The sequence below is a fragment of the Plectrocnemia conspersa genome, unplaced genomic scaffold, assembly GCF_051122295.1.
Source record: "Plectrocnemia conspersa isolate PC_06_02 unplaced genomic scaffold, ASM5112229v1 ptg000012l, whole genome shotgun sequence".
Taxonomy (NCBI): Eukaryota; Metazoa; Arthropoda; class Insecta; order Trichoptera; family Polycentropodidae; genus Plectrocnemia; species Plectrocnemia conspersa.
Window position 1 is genome coordinate 7,258,714 of NW_028277176.1, and position 12,932 is coordinate 7,271,645.

General features: G+C 31.9%; 1 protein-coding gene across 6 annotated transcripts in view; it reads right to left on the reverse strand.

The window, feature by feature from the left end:
- Tet (Ten-Eleven Translocation (TET) family protein) overlaps positions 1-12,932 on the reverse strand; it is a 186,048-nt gene that overhangs the window by 104,151 nt on the left and 68,965 nt on the right. For 2 of the 6 annotated variants that reach the window (XM_088199110.1, XM_088199109.1), the window contains exon 4: positions 627-671. The exons of the other annotated variants lie outside the window; for them this stretch is intronic. In XM_088199110.1, coding sequence (XP_088055236.1) covers positions 627-671 — 45 coding nt within the window. The remainder of the gene's footprint in view (positions 1-626; positions 672-12,932) is intronic. 6 annotated transcript variants of the gene reach the window in all.

The window sequence follows — 12,932 nt, forward strand, 5'->3', positions numbered from 1 at the left end:
GCAACATATGAATCAGAGCTTAATGGTGAATCATACATACATGAGTCATAACATTTTTAAGAAAATTCCCATTTAAACCATTACATTAAACTACTATTTTTTCAGATATTTACAATGAAGAGTATGCAATATTTTTGCCTTGAAATTTTCAATTATTATATATTTATATTTATTACTCTATTTTAATTAAATAACAGTATTTTAAAAACAATATAGTCGCAGAAATACCCACATTTTTATATATCGATAAATATCGCGTAGAATGTTCTGCATTTTTGTACATAAGATTTGACTTGATTTGACTTTTATTAATTTTTTTAGATGCATTTGAACAACATATTTTGACTAATAACATTTAATCAATATTTTTTAAATATATAAGTAAATAAAACTGGTTTAGAACATGTACTTACTAATCTACATTAGGTGAAAGTTACTTTAATACACGTTTATTTACTGCAAAATGAAAGTTTTTAACAACACTATTTTTTGCCCTCCCTGTAAAGTTAAAAAATTACATTTAATTCTATCCAAAATAAACTCTGATTTATATGCTACTTATTGTATTATATAAACTACAATATAATATAATAGTTAGTATGTTTATTAATAAATATAGGACCTACATGATTTCTGGTGGAAGATCGAAGGGATATCTTGTCGATCGAGAACTGTAGAAATCAAAAAGGAACAGTAAGCAAGTGCATCAAATATATCGTAAAAAATGAAACTTGAATAAGTCAAATTTTTAATGGCAGTAAAATATAAATAATTTTATTCCAATCTGTCAAATAATCTGAGCTAAATTAATCTCATTTCCAAAAAACGAATTTTCACATACTACAGACTTATTCAAGTTTGATAGTTAACGACACAAATAATACGATAAACACATATAAATTCCCATTTGTTTTTTTTTTGTAATGTAACGCGGTGGAACGGCGTTCCGGCACCTATTTTAACAGTATTTTCAATGTTTAAAAAACATTGACAATCTGCGTAACATTTCATTTCTTTAGTTTTACGTAAATATGACGGCATTATTTTTTTAAGCGTAAAAGTTTAACCCCAAGTTTAAAAATGAAATAAAACTCTGGTTGCTTCTTAACCGCTGGTCCCGCTAAAAAAAGACTAGGACAATAACAGAAAATATGGCAATATTGGTATGATAAGAAGCTATGAAAAGTATGGATTTAAAATATGTAAAGATAAGACGCTACCATATTACGATTTGCAGTGAGTGAGAATCAAATGAAGCGCATCTAAATCGAATTTTGACCAATAGGAGAGCGCAAAAAACAATTATCACTTCTCAGAAGTCAAAAATCCACGTCAAAAGCAATAAAATCATGCCGTCGCCGTCGCAGTGGGAACGCTCGGCAACGAGCGTTCCCACTGCGACGGCGCCGACATGATTTTATTGCTTTTGACGTGAATTTTTGACTTCTGAGAAGTGATAATTGTTTTTTGCGCCCTCCTATTGACCAAAATTCAATTTAAATACACTTTAACCAATGCTCTCATATCAATAAATTTTGAAATAAATAAATCTTTCATATAAATTTTGTTTAATTTTTTATGCACTTCGTGGCATAGGTAAAGCTGCTATAAATTTAATTTAAATGATATTTAATATAATTTTCTTTAGTAAAATGCTTGACAAGAAGTGATTGAGGCACCTTTTATGTTTAAAAGAAAGCCCTGGTAATTATACATAATATTTTTGTTGAATTGATATTCTGGATTATTATAACACTGACCTACATAGTCCTAAATGCCACGACGATTGGCTACTTTTTGACCTTTATTTATATTTATTATGGATGACTAACTTATATATTATAAGTATCTTTATACAAATATAATTTCAAATGTGATTTGATCAATAGTTTAAGTCTATTTTTCAATAATTTATATTATGGCGTACCTTCGACAAGTACAGCTGTGGCCAATTGAAAGTTGCCATGGCGGTTCTTATACGTTTTTTGATTATTTTATCAACTTTGATGCATTATTACTGTTAAAAAAATACAGGTGTCGTAAAATTAGGAATGTATAATTGCGTCAATTCTGAGAGAGACATATTTTTTATCGTCCCAGCAAGTGCATAATAGCGAGCCTACAACTCAACACGTGCGCGCGACCTTTTTTTGGTTCCACTCATAGAATGCAATATTGAGAACATTTAAAAATTAGAAGTTTGTAAATAAAATGTAATTTCACCTATATTTTTAATAAATTCTTGTATTCTGCCTGGCATCGATAAATACAGATTTTCAATTATTTTAAGATCGATCTCCTCTTCCCACACTTCCAACATTTTGGGTTTGTCTTTACATAACCGGGGTTAACGTGCAACTGAGGAAGCTTTACAAGATAAAATATCTTCTACATTATTACCATAGATGTACTTGATCATAAAAAATGCAATAAAACAAGTTTAAATAATTCGTAAAATATTGCCTATGAAGCTACTACCAATTGCCTACAGATGTATTTCAACATGCCTAAAATACGTAAACGATATTTTTAACTTAAATTGTATTATCCATATTAAAACATTACATTCATCCCTTAATTTTGAAAGCTATTAAGGTATTGAAATTACTAGTTTACAAACTATACGTATTTTTTATATTACTCGTGATATTTTAGCTTACTATATAATTTGTATGGCAGTTCTTTCCCTCCAAATTATAATGTAAAGATCTAGAAATGAGTTTTTTGTAACCCCAATTTTGATTGTACCTTTCCTTAAATATGGTATTTGAAATAAAAAGCAATCTACCATTGATACCAAATTTTTTGCAATTTTTATTTCCTTTCATTTAAAAATATATTATTATGCAAACATGCACCTTAAAGGTATGTTCAACTACATACATTTGTATATGTGAGTATTTTTAAAATTACAGCAAAGCTTTTCCGCTGTAGTGTTCGCGTAGAGCGAACATGTCGGCACGAGTCGAGCCTCCTTTCTCCTTTCTGAGAATATTTACGTGACATTTTCACGTTCACGTCGGCCGCGCTCTTTACGATCTCGTTCCACCCTCTCTACAATAGTGCACACGGCCGAATTTCCAACATAAGCATCGCGATTTAGATACACCGTTATATATTTTAATTTAGTAATTTCAATCACTTGAAACACACAACTAAATGAATAGTGGAAATTATTTACATTATAAAACACTATACAAGGATCTTAATAAAACTCATTTCTATACCTCTTAAAACCGCGTTTATTAGGGTTCTAATGGCAGAAGTGTCTGTGAGGAAAATACTGAATCTAAAAAAAATTAAATCTGCTAATTGAACTAGCTGTGATTATTATAACGCTCAACGATATAATTAAATGTGTTCTACCCCGTAACCATATAGCCTACATTCAGCCCGTAAAAGCGAACTGTGCGAGGTGCGGCAATGTACGTAAACTTTAATTATTGCCTTGTAACATTGTTCGCGATTGAAATTACTCGTGGAGAACGGCGCACTTTAATTCTACGACTGTTGTGCGCAATTAGAAAGCAACAAAATAATTGGCGATCGTAAAAAGGGGCTGTAAGTTTAATGTGCAAAAATATAACCAAAAATACGTTTATATTATAAAACAGATTGAATCCAAAGGTAAACTTATCAAACACATTTTTTTTAACATCTCGAAATATTTATTGATAAATCCTTTCCTTTATCATGAAGGATTATATTTTTTAGCACTTGATGTTGAAAAGATAGAGTAAACGAATTTTATTTTAGTGATAATTTCCAAGCAAGATAAGTACATATATTAAATCATATTTATATACATTTAATCATCTTCAATTAATATAAAATGGATTTTCCGGGAAAACTTAACAAAAATGGAGCAAAACCTTCTGTTGCTTTAATAATAAAATATTTAAAAAATTACTGTTGCTTAAGATAAACAAACTACACTGTATTTTGCATCACAACGAGCTTCGCTATACTGAGATTTCGCGTAGTATCATCTTAATCTTTGGTAATGATGAAAAATACATATTTTGGATTTATCGTGCAAACGAAATCAGAGGAAATTAAAACATATATAAATATATTAAAGATTTGCTACTACTGTATATTTCGCAAATTTTTAAACTTTTAAAATATCAGACAATAGATATTCTATTGTAGGAAAATAAATACTAAAAAAAAAATATTAAAGAAGAACGCAAAAATTGGTTGGAAAATACAACGGAAAAGATTTTTTTGAATGGGTCATATAAAATTGAAAAAACAGGTTATGAATATCACTTTTATAATAAGGAAAAAAACAAAAAATCAATAAATTAAGATTATTACTGCTAAACGCAAATATCAAACTCGGTTGTATGTTGAACTTCGCGTTGAAAGGATTAAGAGAGACAACTTATTTATTTGTTCCTAAAGATTTTTAATATTTGCAGTGATGTAAAACATAATTAACACTATATGATAATTTTATTGTAAAACATAATTAACATATATAAAAATACAAAGGATAAGATTCTCAAAAAGTGTAACATATAGTATGTTTTACAAAACATCTTTAATCTTAAGAAATGATGAAAAAGACATTTTGGATTTTTCGTTCAAATTAAATCAGAGAAAATTTAAACATGTAAATATAATATATTATATATTTGCTACTACTGTATATTTCGCAAATTTTTAAACTTTTAAAATGTCGGACAATAGATATTATGTTGTAGGAAAATAAATACTAAAAAAAAGTACTAAATAAGAACGCAAAAATTTGTTTGAAAATACAGTGGATAAAATTTTTTTGAATGGGTCTAGTAAAATGTATTAAAGCTATCTGAAAAAAAGGTAATGATTATCACTTTTAAGTTAAGGAAAAACTAATTTTAATACTGCTAAACTCGGTAGCCCATCATATGTTAGGCTTCGCGTTGAAAAGGTAAAGAAAGACAACTTATTTATTCGTTTCTAAAGATTTTAAATATTTTTGGTGTTTTAAAACAGAAATAACACTATATGATAATTTTTCAACAAAGACTTTTATGCATTATTAATAAAAGCTTATTTTTATATTGCTGTACCAATTTTTTAACTACCAAATAGCTATTTATCTTAGTGGGTTATTTTATTTTTACTAATATTTATACACGTAGCTGTATGAAATATATTACTGGGATTTTACTTGATTTTAATTTTAATTAAGGAATCAATATCACAGAAAATAAAATAATAAGGCAGAGCGCGTATATGGGTTCAAAATATCGCGGATAAGATTCTTAAGAAATATGCCTTATAAAATGAATTACAAAACAACTTTAGGTTTGATAAAAAAAAAGCAAAAAAAGAAATAAATATGCTTATTACCTCTAAATTAAAGTAAAACATACAAATATAATATAATGACGACACCAGATTCAAGGATTTTTGGCATGAGTTAATGTATCAAAAATATTATTATCGTAAAAAATAATTCAACTAGTACATAAAATTTTTTTTTTATAATGCTAAGAATCATTTTAATGTAGTGTTAAAACGCTTTTTAATCAAATTATAGAAAAATTAAAATATGTATTATACAATATATGACTTATATCACTTTCATAATAAACGATTCACGTGATTTTCTTTTTGCGTTATTAATTATTTTTCAACGTTAATCCTTACCGGACTGTATCTAAAAATATTCATACGAAGATTTATATCGCCTTCAACGCCCAAAACACCTGTGTTGACCCCTCTGGCATTGAAATGGTTAATACATAATAAATTAAAAACGCGTTATTACAAAACGGTTGAATTTTTCTAGTGCCAAATTTTAAATTAAAAATAAACAAGGTCGCGATAATACTTATACATCCGACGCTTAGTGTCCTTATTTTACCTGAGGTAAGGATCTCAGGTACGTTGCGGATGGGATTCTATGCCATTTTTTACACAGGTTTAATCAAAGATCGCGAAGGCAAACATTCATGGTAAAAGTGTCCCGTGTCACAGCGGATGCGCCTAATGCGTGTCTGGAAATAGAAATGGCGGGACACACGAGGAGAAGCAGAACGACAAGAAGAACAAAGTGTCGAGTATTCAGGAATTGCGCAATTTTCATAGGTTCACCGGGCCGAGTCGGGCGGGCGGCAGCTGCAAAGGGGCGCCAGGTGTAAACGGTGTGTCCTGCCACCTTGGATGCCGCTACCGGCCGTGGTGTCACTGGGTGTGACTGATGTGTTTGCCACTCGCGAAATGGCAAATAATAAAAATTAAGATTGGGTCAAATTTGTGGAATTGTTAATCATTGCGCAATACAAATTAGCAGACATTAAAAAAAATGTAAATTGGCGACTCCAAACTTATCAACATTGTAGGAATGATAATATGACAAAAAATACGTGGTTTACAACATCGTTGCTTTCAGTGGATCGAGACCTGTGATTAGTTGTTTTATTTGTTGAGTATTATAATTTTATTATAAAACATCTGCACATGAAGTAATGTACAACTTTAAAATTATTTTTTAAGAACGTGTAAAATTTGTCTCACTGACCCAATTAATGAAATTGGTACAACGATTGGCTTAAAAATGTAGCAATACTTCCGCCAAGCAATGTAAAAGTCGAGCAAATATTTTTTTAATCAAAGTAATTAAAATTTATAGCATTTCACGATGGCAATAAATGGATTTGACTAGCGAGATGAAGGCTTCTATCATGGTAGTTTGCATGTCACAATCTCACGACCGAAGCATCCAAATACAAGTAAATTATTCAACAGAAAGCATCGTTGAAGGACACCATATACATAAATAGGTGCAAAATGCGGGCGTAACCGACTTCGACAGCTAAATATATTTCAAGAAAAACTCTCATGTATTTATACAGTTTAACATAAAGGTGCTACATCCGGTTTGATCAATAAAACAAGTGTCATTAATGGCACCAAAATTTATTCAGGCGTTATCAATGACTGATGTATAGACAAATCGTGTCATATATAATGTCTTATAGCAAAGGTGCGGAAAATAAACTTAAGTATGCTTATAAAGGAAATTAATATGAGTGGTCAAAGCAATATATGAGTCATTGTAAATAGCCTTGAACCAACCCGTAGTAGGGAAGAGCGCGTGTGAAAGATCCGGAAGGAATTGAACAACAAAAAATATGTAATTCAATCCAAAGCTAATATTTGATACGTAAAAACATTGTCTAGGCATGGACACTATGTAGATGTGTATTTTAATAAATTAAAATAATTAATAATCTGATTCATACAATAAATAAAAAGATATTTAGCATTCACTGAGAATGTCCTGTAATTTACAAAATACACACCAAGTACCAAACTCGGAGCGGAAAGCAATTGTTATGCGCCCAAAAAATAAAAGATGTAGCGTTTCGATATGCCAATTTTATTGTTGCAAAAATTTTAATGACGCATAATAACTCACAACCGTAAAGCAGCAGTACAATCGGCCGCCATTTTTATATACAAATACTCATGTGTATTTGTATGAGTGTGTTCTTTCGCCGAATTCGCGAAATTCATATAAAGAGAACAGCCTATAAACAATGGGTCGAGCTAATATGAATCCATTTTAAAAGAAACATGTAATAAGTTCAATTCGGGCTATAGTATTCGACACCATACAGGTATTTTCTTAGGCTATGGACACTTTAATGTAGAATGCAAAAAAATACGATTCATGAGCTAAAAAAACTTATAAATATAAACGAAGGCGGATTGACCGCAGACGTTTTTGTAAAAATGGGCACATTTGCACACAAATGAATATGATTATAAATATTTTATGAATTAAATATTTTTTTTTCACCATTATGTTTGGGACATTAACCTTGTGGTTGCCGAACTTTTTGGGATTACCAACAAAATAACAATGTATTACATATAAAAAAAATAATTTCAAAAAAACTGATATTTACTCCTAAAGCATATAGCATACAGTCCATTATAAATGTATCGATTGTTTTCTACATTAATGACATCGGAAGTCAACATATCGGATTTTGGCAACCAGACGGTTAAAGCAATGCCATATTCTTAGAAGCATATACATTTTGTAAAATCATACTCTAGCTAGTTTAGAAATTTATATGTAGTTACTATGTTTACTTATATATATAAAACATTTTCGGAATTTTTGCTTTCAAAGTAACTTTTTTTACAATTATTATGTCATATTAGCAATAAAACTATAAATTCAGATTTATTTGGAGAAGAACATTCTCTGGATTCTGTTGTATATTTTTTTTTAATTTCTTCATATTGCATTAGAATATGTTTTATAATTTAATTTTGCAAGCTCTTCAAAGGGTTAAATATTTATCATTATTATGTATATTTTGAATTTGTATAATTTTAAGTAAAAACTATAATAGGTTCTGATTTGATTCATCTTAAATCCAAATATTCACTTTATTTTTGTGACTTTTCAATAAAGGTCTGTATAAAAATCATACATGTTTTTCTTTTTTTTTTACAATTTTTCATTCTACAAAAAAACCCTATTAGAGTGAGTAGCACTGTGTCAGCTGTGAAAAACACATTTGACATTAATTGGTTTAGGAACATTCAATATTCGGCAGACAGAGTGGATCTACAAGGGAAAAAATCAGCAAGTGGTCTATGGGGCAAAAAAGTTTGAGAAAGTTTGGCCAGTGATGTCATTTGGGGGGGGGGGGGAGCAGATGGGGGCATTTGCCGCTCCTTGAATTTGGTCAGAAAAATACATAAGTAATATTAAAAATACTGAAATGAATCGAATTTTCCCGAAAATATGTCATTTCAGTGAAATCATATCGGAATACATTTTTACCAGTAAAAATTTAATTTATCTAGCAGGTGCTAGTAAAATGATATGATTTCAACTTTTTATACGTAGTAATATATACATTTACATACTTATCATTATTTATGTATTATGCGTTGTGTTTGATGTATTTTTAAGAGTGAAGCCCAAATATTTAGATACATATTTCTACTAAGGAAAATATAATTTAACTGAAAGGCGCTAGTGAAATTATATGCTGCTCTAAAATGTCTATAAAACTCAATTTCATAGTAGCGAAACGAACACATGCTGTACAAAACCAAACCTAACGCTATTTAACTAAGTATAGTTTTAAAACTTTCATCAAGTCCAAAATAAAAACTAATCCAACTCAAGTTTCAGGCAAAAAAAGGCGGAAGAAATATAGACATACGTCGCATCTTAAATATTGCTCCATAGTTCGTCTGCACTTCGATCTAACACTATGTTTCCAGAATATAATCCTATTCTTGACTAAATTACAACGGACTTTTGATATGAGAGAATTGGTCATAGTGGATTTAAACCGAATTTTCGTCAACAGGAGGGCTCAAAAACAATTATCACTTCTCAGAAGTCAAAAATTCACGTCAAAAGCAATAAAACTGCGACGGCGTCGGCACGATTTTATTGCTTTTGATGTGGATTTTTGACTTCTAAGAAGCGATAATTGTGTTTTGCGCTCTTCTATTGTTCAAAATTCAGTTTATATGTTCCTCATTTAATTTGTAATATTAATATAGAATTCATAGTATTAACGCTAAATTATCGAGATTTTGCACTGCGACGACGACGGCACGATTTATTGCTTTTGACGTGGATTTTAATTAAATTGAATTTGACTAGAAAAGTTCATGTAATTTAATGAATATTAAAAAAACGGCCACTAACTGGTCAAATTTAGCCCTCCTCCCGCAAAAATCTAAAATAAAGTCGAGTTTCGACGTTTATGTAAAAATAACGTTTTATGAGTAACATTTTTTAAGCGAAACCATTGTGGCCGCTTGCTAATGATGACAGAATAATACGTAGTAAATTCGATTTAAATATGCTTAATAATAATACGAAATATTGTTATAAAAAGACTTAACATGAGCGCTAGATAACCGAGCGTTCCCACTTTAACGGCGACAGCACGATTTTATTGCTTTTGACGTGAACTAAACAGGGACCTCCTTGAATTTGGCCAGAAAAAATCATGTTATTTAATGATTATTATTGAAATGGAAATATTAAAAAATGACCAGTAACTGGTCTTTGCGCTACACTGGAAAAATATGAAATGACGTCTCTGAGTTTGGCCTAAACTACTTATAGTGGAATTCTGCCAGGCAAGGTGTTTTTGTAAAGACATTAAATTCGCATTTGTGCGAATATTCTGAAACATTAGGATATTTGTTCACTCAGTTCTTAATTACCATATGTGTCATTTATAAAGATAAAGAAGAGGACCTGAATTGGATCCCTGCGGTGCTCCAGAAAGAGAGAAATACTCGGAGTGACGAGTACCTAGCTCAAATACTAACGGCGGTGATTCGAGAGCGTTTTTAGCAAACAAGTAATTTTCCAACAAAGATTGTGACAAATCTTGTCGAATGCTTTTTAAAAATCGGCGTAGACGCCATCAATCTGGATATTAGTATCGAGGTATGACGTGGACGTAAATCCTGTTGCTGGTCCACTAAAGCATGCTGACAGTGATTAGTGATGTTATTAGGCGTGACATCAATATATTTGCACATATCAGGAATTTACGAAGTTTTGAGTGACAGCCCTTCAATAAAAGTCGATTTGAGCTTCAAGAAAATACTACTAAGTTAAAACAACTCGGAAGCAATTTACAGTTGTATGTTTGTTATCTTCAATTATCTACTAAAATAAAATAAAAATCATTTTGTAATAGCGTCGGGGGACGATTTCCGTTCGGGCGAGTCATCCCGCGCGTTCGCGAGCGCATCGGGTCGAGTAGTGGTTGCGCGCGTTCGCGAGCCTACCGAACGGCAATAGTGCGTGCACCGATCCGCGTCGGGCACGAAGTGCGTGCTGCGTTCAAAAACAACTCGCCGATCGATAGTACAGCCGGGCGGACCCTCCCCGCCGCCCGCGCCCACCCCTCAAACGCACCCCCCGCCGCGTCTAATTGAGAACGCCGCGCGGAAAATGAGTCATCAGCAACAGCCGAATGCGGCGTTGCAATATTTTTACAAGCGCGCCCGAAACAAATGAATCGACGACTATTTGAATTTTGCCCTACCCCCCCTCCGAAGTCGCTCATCCCGCCCCCGGGCCGCGCGATTGGTCAGCGCGGAAAATCATTACGCCAATTGGAATTAATTAAACGCATTAGCGATGGCGTGCCGATATTCGCGAGCGGCGGATTATCGATTGCCAATGTGTATATTTATTTAATACGCTCCTTGCGGATGCTGCGTGATTTGAATTCGAGCGCAGCGCGCTTAATCGTAGCCCGAAAGTCAGAAAATGTTTATTGAGCATCGATGGCTATGGGTTGAAAGATCCGTCCTAAAAACATCAAAACTCGATCGGTCGAGTCAGTGCTGCGCTACTTCTGTTTGTGTACGGTAAGTTTAGAGACTGGCAATAGTCCAGTGGATTTATAGACGCCATAGTTTCAAAGCTACCATACAATTCTGATTTTTTTTTAAACTATTAAAAACAACTAATGATTGGGCAAATTTTGCCCCAACCCCCTTTCCTGGAAAAAAATTGAAATGACGTCCCTGATTCTAAATCAAAAATTCTCTGGTTATCCCTCAAAGAAAATCTAAAAAAAACAGTCTCGAATCTGTTCCGAAAATATTTTTTAAAATATGTCATTTTATCACAGATTAGGTTTACCCAGATTTTCCTAATCTCACGGATGAATATCGTGATATTTTTTTTTATTTAGTAGAAGTTGACGTTTGTGTGTTCAAGCATTTTTTATTTTTATTTTTAAACGAAAAAAAACGTTAAACCAGTACAATTGACTAGTTGTCAAAGTAGCTGACTATTGACCAAAAATACTCTTTCGGGTAATAACACATCTTATTATTAATTAGAACTTAAATTTTTATTAAAACTCCTAAAAAATGTAATACTATTGTATTGTAATACTAATTTGATTACAAAGTTTTTAAAAATATTTTAAATCACAATATAAGACTTGGGGTCTAAGCCCCATATTTTTCATCTTCCGTTGTATCCTGACAGGTACCTATACCAACTGGGTAAGTCAATCAAAGTAATAAATACCTACAAGCAGTGGCGTAGCTTGAGGGGCGGAGGGGGGGGGAAGGTGACGGACTACCCCGGGCGGCACTTGTTTGGGGACGGCAATTTTCCGATGGAAGGACGTCGTTCTAAAAATTAATGCGCTAAAAAATATACCTACACCAGCTAAGTTAAATATGTAAAAGCAATAAACAACAGTTTAGCAAATGTTGATTTTATGGTCCAGATAAAATATACATAAAAATATTTTTAGCTGGTTCGAAAATTTGGCTAGTTAGAATCGATAAAAATTGAAGTTACACCAGAGTCGAGCACGTGCTTAAATAACGAAATGCCTGATAACCATTAACATATTTCATCAAACTTAAAAAAATGTTTTGTTCATTTTTTACATACATATAATATGTAAAGGGCACGTAGCGTAGCGGGGGAAGGAGGGGGCTGCCTGCCTCGGTTTTGGCATATTGATAACATGTATTAGGTTATTATAGATTTTCAGAAAGTTCAAATTTTTTATTAGATAATATTACGAGTATCGGGGGGGGGGGGGGGCAACGGTGGCACAAATCCTGCTACAATTAAGTATTAACTACAATATTTTTCAGTCTGGGAATCGGTGACATCTATATTTATAATTTTTTTTATAAATTATTTTGTCTTTTATAATTTATAATCAATAGATCATTTTGAGCTGTGGCTGGTTTTTAATAATAGCGCGTTTTTATAAATAAAAAGTCGAGTCCGTTACTTTATGAAATACGATATTCCGACCTTAATAAAGTTCTGTGCGTAATTGCCTTCTCTTTCCTGTATTAATACATATGAAGTGTTTTACGCAATATTGAGTATAATTCTAAGCATTATTCAAAGCAGACTTTCGCATATTATTGATTGAAGGATT